The 6000-nt window shown below is 28.7% G+C and overlaps 1 protein-coding gene across 1 annotated transcript; it reads right to left on the bottom strand.

The window, feature by feature from the left end:
• Window positions 1-935: 935 nt before the first annotated feature.
• LOC145181940 (cyclin-I-like) lies at window positions 936-3618 on the bottom strand. Its single transcript, XM_080057152.2, has 5 exons — window positions 3369-3618; window positions 2768-3118; window positions 2529-2660; window positions 2300-2395; window positions 936-2208 (listed from the first exon to the last, which is right to left on the bottom strand). Exons 1-5 carry the CDS (start codon window positions 3468-3470, stop codon window positions 1819-1821), a joined length of 1071 nt encoding a protein of 356 aa, XP_079913278.2. The 5' UTR covers window positions 3471-3618; the 3' UTR covers window positions 936-1818.
• Between the last annotated feature and the right edge of the window lie 2382 nt (window positions 3619-6000).

Below are 6000 nucleotides of genomic sequence, written 5' to 3'. Positions count from 1 at the left end.
TGCTATATGGTCTAGGGCCAATTCTATAAAAAACTATCCGATGATTTTTCTGAATAAAAATTTTTCTTGAAGACTTTTTTGTGGGCTTTTCATTTTCAAAAATCCATAGATTTTTTAAACTTCGGGAGAAGCAGGTGCTATAATAAAAAATCTTAGTTAGGTTGATTTCGACATTGATTTCGGCACAGATATCCCTAAACAATATAAGTTAGAGTTGTCGTCAAAATTTTATTGCGATGACTTGGGTCCTATCATTCTGCATGACTGCCAACATAGATAAAAGGATTGAATAAGAATGAAAACATTTTAATTATGAAATAGATTTAGCAAGTTATGACATCTAAACAAAAAAAAGTCATATTCTCATGAGAAAAAAATCAAATTTTCATGAGAAGAAGATCCACAGTTTCTTAAGAATTTAGAAGTAGCCACAGAGGAATAGGTCATTAGAAGTTTTTCCTCTACACTTAACAAACGATGATTCAGTGAAAATGGGATCAAGATATAAAAGGTCTTCTTAAGTCATGGACAAGTTCATCGAAACTCTGCATAAAAAAACCAATGGGAATTTTCCTTTGCTAATGCGCTGTTTTGAAAATTTTGTTAAAGATTTCCAATGTAAATTATCAAGTCGTTTTTTCCATATGAAAACGGAATGAAAATCACTTCATTTAAGTAGCTAATCTGTATAGGTGTGACGTTTTCCTCACATAAATAGACTCTAAGGAAATCTCATTGTGGAAGTGGGCAAATAACTTTTCAAAACATTGTCATATGATAAAAACATGTTTAAGCTTTTGAACCTATAGAAAGTTAAAATCTTTGTTCAACTCCAAAGTTATCTATCAATTTTACAGAATTGAACTTTCTTTTACTTGTCGAAACAGAAAAAAAAAAAAAAAAAAAAAACAGTAGCAGAATGAAAACAACAGTAGTAGAACGACACATCTTTTTTTTTTCCTTTTTTATATAAATATTATACAGGTTTTTTTGTCCATTTAAAAATTTTTGACATTTTTTTTGTTATTTTACAGTTAAGACAAAAGTAACAACGAAAACTAATATGTTCAAAATGCAACTTTTGCTGCGCATATAAATTTACATGACTTCCAAAAAAGAACATTCAAAATTCAAATATTCACATAATTGTACTCTTGTGTTTAAAACACACAAAACCATATACATTAAGCTCTCCATCTATGTAGCTGTGTTACAAAATACTAAAAACGCTATCACACAGTATGTATATATATATATATATATAAAGTTCTGCAGCTGATAATTTTTATACATGTTTTTAAATCCAATTCAGTAATGAACTTTTGGATTTTTTAAAACTAAAATAGAAAAAGTATAATTAACATCAGCTAAATCACAAACGTTAGTTTTGCTCAAGGATGACTTATGCTTTTAATTATAAACCTTCAACATAACTGTTCTCAAAAAAACTTTGTAAGAGTTTAAAACTAAAACATTTTGTGAGACTTAGTTAAAGCAGAAAAATACGCTTGATCAAAACTAACACAACTTTAAAACAAAACACAACAATTGAAAAACAAAAGCATTTGAGATGTGTGATCTACACACTGAGTTCAACTGTTTTACATTTATACTCTTAATTCCACTTTTCCAATTCAGAAGTCATGTTTTGCTTTAAAGTACACAGCAAAAGTACAAATAAAACAATGCAAAATTTAACTGATATAAACAGAAACTTAAAAACAAAAGTAGTAAAAAGAATGACAAGATTTTAAAATCGCAATGGCATAAAAAGAGCTAAATATAATAGGACATGTCAGTATTTTAATTGAATTTTAATCAAGCAGGCAATGGTTTGATAGGGCTAACAAGGCATGTATCTGCATTTAATTTGGATTCTATACCACAAGTCAAGATTCTTCTACGTTTAGCTGGAGAAGGTTGTTGAATGTCATCTAAAGAGATCTTTTGAAGACGCCTCAGTTCTTCATTAAAAACATCACATTCTGTGACAGTTTCCAGAGGTTTTGAGAAATCATTACCAAGTCTTTTCATCATTTCAAGCTCAAAAGGGTTTTCAACGATTGGTGATAACGGAGAACGACGTGAAACATACAAAGTTTGGCGGCGAGTAAACTTCCGAAGCCTTGGTGCTCTTGGTTTTTTTATTTGACCAAAAATAACTGTTTTAATAGTGTCACGACAAGCAAGCATTTCTTGTAAATCAATCTAGAAAATTAAAATAGAAACCATATATTACTTGAAGTAGTTTAATTTGCTTAATGAATACTTCACAAATATCTGTGAAGAAATAACTTACTTTAGCACATGCTGCAATTTTTTCGATGTATAAAAACCAGCGAGAAGTTATCTTTTCTAATGTACAACTCAGCAGAGCCAGTGCTTTTAATGAGCTCTAAAATATGAGTTTATATACTTCTTAACAAACAATACTTTTCAAACTAATAATCAATTCTTATATTATCACAAACAGCTGGATTACTTTGAGTAAAAAAAGTTACTGATATTAGCTTACTAAATTATATTACCTTATATTGAAGCAAACTAGTGGCACAGAGACATTGCTGGGCTTGATTAGCAAGATTTCGATAAATGCTATAAGCTAGTGTATCACTACCAAACAGTGTTTTGAAATGTAAAGTGCAAATGAAGCTGAAAAACTGCACACAAAAAACAAAATTGTTAACAAAACTGAAAAAGCTATCAATACTATGACATTATCTCATTTTCAAAATAAAACTTGTAAGCATTAGCATTATTTACTTACAATTTCCAAAAATGAACAAATGGTTACATGGTTAACATCCCAATTAGTTTTTTCTAATATTATCTTTTCCATACGCTTGATATCATTTTCTGTAAATTTCCCACCAGTCACATTAACGAAAATACTGAGAGGTGGGACAAATTCTTCTTCTTCAAGAACCTTAATAGCTATGTAAAATGCAGATAAAGTGGCACACTTTAAGTACTTGCCTTGTACCTTAACAAATCCTTGAAAAGTATCAAGAATGTGTACAGCTAAAGCAAATGTTTCACATTGAAACCCGCAATCTTCTGTCAATTTCATTAACCAATGAACATTTTCTTTCCATTCCTCAACATCGTGAATGTTTTCCTTAACAATTATTACCACATTAAGTTACTTTAAATTGCTTTACATTAATTAACAGTTCTAATCTTACCCCTAGCTTAATCTTAGTCCTAACAATTGTCATGGATAGGACTAGGATTAGGTTATGGCTAAGATTAGAATTAGCTCTAAACCAAAATTTAGCCCTAACCCGAAATTTAGTCCTGAGAAATTCAAAATTTATAAACTTCAACAAGCATAAGTACATTAAAATCTGTAAATTAGCATATGTTACCAGCTTTAAGAAGTCCAACACTTTCAAATTTCTTTCTTCTAGAAGCTTCCATTGCAGTAAACGTTCAAGATGAGAAGGATCGCGACAAAGTTTATCAAGCATTATCAGTATCCTCCGGGAATCATCCCTTGGTAATTATGGGAGGTTTAAGAAACCTTTTCCCAAAATTAAGACAAAGACACAAAGTTCTTTTTGTCCGTTACGCAGATGTTTTAGTTAAAAAGAATTTTTCAGGTTTAGCTTTTAATTTGTTTTGATGAAATATCTCGACATGAATAGCGCTCACTCTTTCCTTTATAAACTCTCAATGCTCATTTGTATTTATAGTTATAGAAAGTTCAACCATAAAGAAATAAACAATTAGCTATTCAACCAATCACCTTTCACATACAACTCCTTCAAAGGTAAAACCGAGTGAGTCTGGGAACTGGGAATTTTTTTAATTTGTCGAAATAAAAAAAAGAGTTCTTTGAATATATAGGCCTGTTTCTTTTTTTTTTGTTCACTTTTCTAAAAGTCTTATCTACAGTTAGTAATTTTTATTTTACAATTATCAACAGCTATAATGGACAAAAACTCTGCATGCATACTTTTCATATCAGATTAGGTTTATGTTAATAATACTGTTGAGTTTAGAATATCGTTGTTGGTATTTTTTTCATCTCTAATTAGTCGGGAATAAGTATGAAATATTTTACAAAAGTTACTGCTTTTACAGAAGAAACAATTACACATAACAAAATAATGTTTGTGCTCGTCAAAAATGGGTCGTGCCTAACACTTGACCTTATCGGGCAAATATCTAATTGCTTTAAAAGTAAACATTGCATTGAACATGATGGATAAAAGTTATCAATTAAGACTGGTTTATCAAATGATAAAAAACCATAAAGTTTTGAAAGCCGCTTAAAATGATAATAGTTTTTTTAATGCTTATTAATCGTGATATAACAGTTTGTCATTTCTTAAAATACTATTTTGACATGCCTGTTAGGCAAGTTCAAACATGAGTTAAGGCAAATATTTTTTGTACCGCTAAGTTTTGTATTTTTGTGTAAGGGTTATAGCAAATCTAAAATAAACAAAAATGTTTTCCGTTACTTTTCTTAAGTATATTGTACTTAAATTAATCGAAAGTTTATAATTATCGACAGCTCCAAAGAGCAATTTTATTTTCTCTAAACGTTGATCTAACGGTAAGTACGTTATATTCTTAACACATCATTACACTTTAAACGAGTCAACGTCCTGTTAGAAAGCTCGCGTTCAGGAAGCAAAGATGAATTTTATTTAGTAATTCTGTATATTTGTAATTTAATTCATTAGGAGATTGTAACTTCCTGAAGCTAAAAATGACACCCGAAAAAACAAAAAACAAACAACGCACACCTCCGTTAAAGGAAAATACACAGAAAACAGAAATTTTATATTTTTTAAACGTTACAAAAGAAAGTATTTTCAAGACTTATAACTGTTGCGTGATTCAGTCAAAGCTGAATACAAAATTTTAGCGCTAAAAAAAGAAAGGGAGAATATTTTAACTTTAAGTAATTGTATTGTAATTTCAACTAATCTATCAAGGGATTTTTTTATTTGAATGGTGGCAAACTCCCATCTTCTACTTACAAAATATGCTTTTAAATGTATCGCGGCATAAAAAAAAGAAAATACAATATTTGCAAGGTATAAATGATGTGGGATGTTATCTTTATTAAAATTAAACAGAAAGAAATTTAATTGTAAAAAATAGAACTTTAATTAAAAACAAAATATATAAACAAAATCGTAAACTTTTGAAACAGGAAGAACTTGCGATATGCATATTTATTTACTGAAATAAACTTTAATAAGCGAAAATAAAACAAGTTTAACTGACGTGAGTTTCAAATTGCTTTCGAATATTTAAACGTTCGTTTATTTTTGTCTTTTATAAATAGTAACGCTACTTCGGAATTAATAAAAACAAAGTACGAAACATAAACGTAAGCGAATAAACGCTTGGCTAATCAACAAAATATAACAAAAAATACAATAAATTGAAGACTTTCATCGGCTGTTTTTTGAATTTTTTGTTTGTTTGTCTTTTTTTTTTTGTTTTAGATTTTTTTGTTTGTTTGTTTTTATCATCAGTATTTAATTTTTCTGTTAAAACGATTAACAAGGAATAAAGTACAAATTTCAATACCGATATTTTAAGATAAATAGAATTTTCTGAAGTTTATCAAAATAGAGCTCTTTATGCGTTAACTTTGTTCAAAAACTATTTACTAAAAATAGAAAAGGAATTTTTCATAAACTGATTAGACACGAAAAATTTGTAAAAGAAATATGTCGAAACTTACTATAACCGAAAATTCGTAAAACTTGCCAGAGCCGATATTGGAAAATATGGTAATAAACTAAAGTAGAAAAAAATTGAATCAATGTTACTCAGCAAACTCCTGAGAAAGCTTATCTCATTTGTTGAACAGTCACTACTGAGTTTATAAATGTTTCTGTTTAAATTTCTAAAAAGAATTTGTAGCATTTTTAATTCTTATCATTTTAAAGAAAACTGAAAATTAATTTGTAGCTTTCATCGAGTTGTTTTTAATAAAGTTAAAAGGGACATTTTAATAAAAATTTAACTCTT

Source organism: Hydra viridissima, unplaced genomic scaffold (assembly GCF_058129835.1).
Source record: "Hydra viridissima isolate aposymbiotic clone 2 unplaced genomic scaffold, HvirCarnegie_v1 scaffold_2, whole genome shotgun sequence".
Lineage (NCBI taxonomy): Eukaryota > Metazoa > Cnidaria > Hydrozoa > Anthoathecata > Hydridae > Hydra > Hydra viridissima.
The sequence above is the reverse complement of the archived record's forward strand: the minus strand, read 5'-3'. Positions and strand labels throughout refer to the sequence as shown.

Coding starts and splice junctions, on each gene's coding strand:
- LOC145181940 (XM_080057152.2), bottom strand. CDS start 3,470: ATGCTTGATAAACTTTGTCGCGATCCTTCTCATCTTGAACGTTTACTG. Junction 3,119..3,368: donor TGTTGGACTTCTTAAAGCTG/GTAACATATGCT, acceptor ATAATTGTTAAG/GAAAACATTCACGATGTTGA. Junction 2,661..2,767: donor TTTGTTCATTTTTGGAAATT/GTAAGTAAATAA, acceptor TTTTGTGTGCAG/TTTTTCAGCTTCATTTGCAC.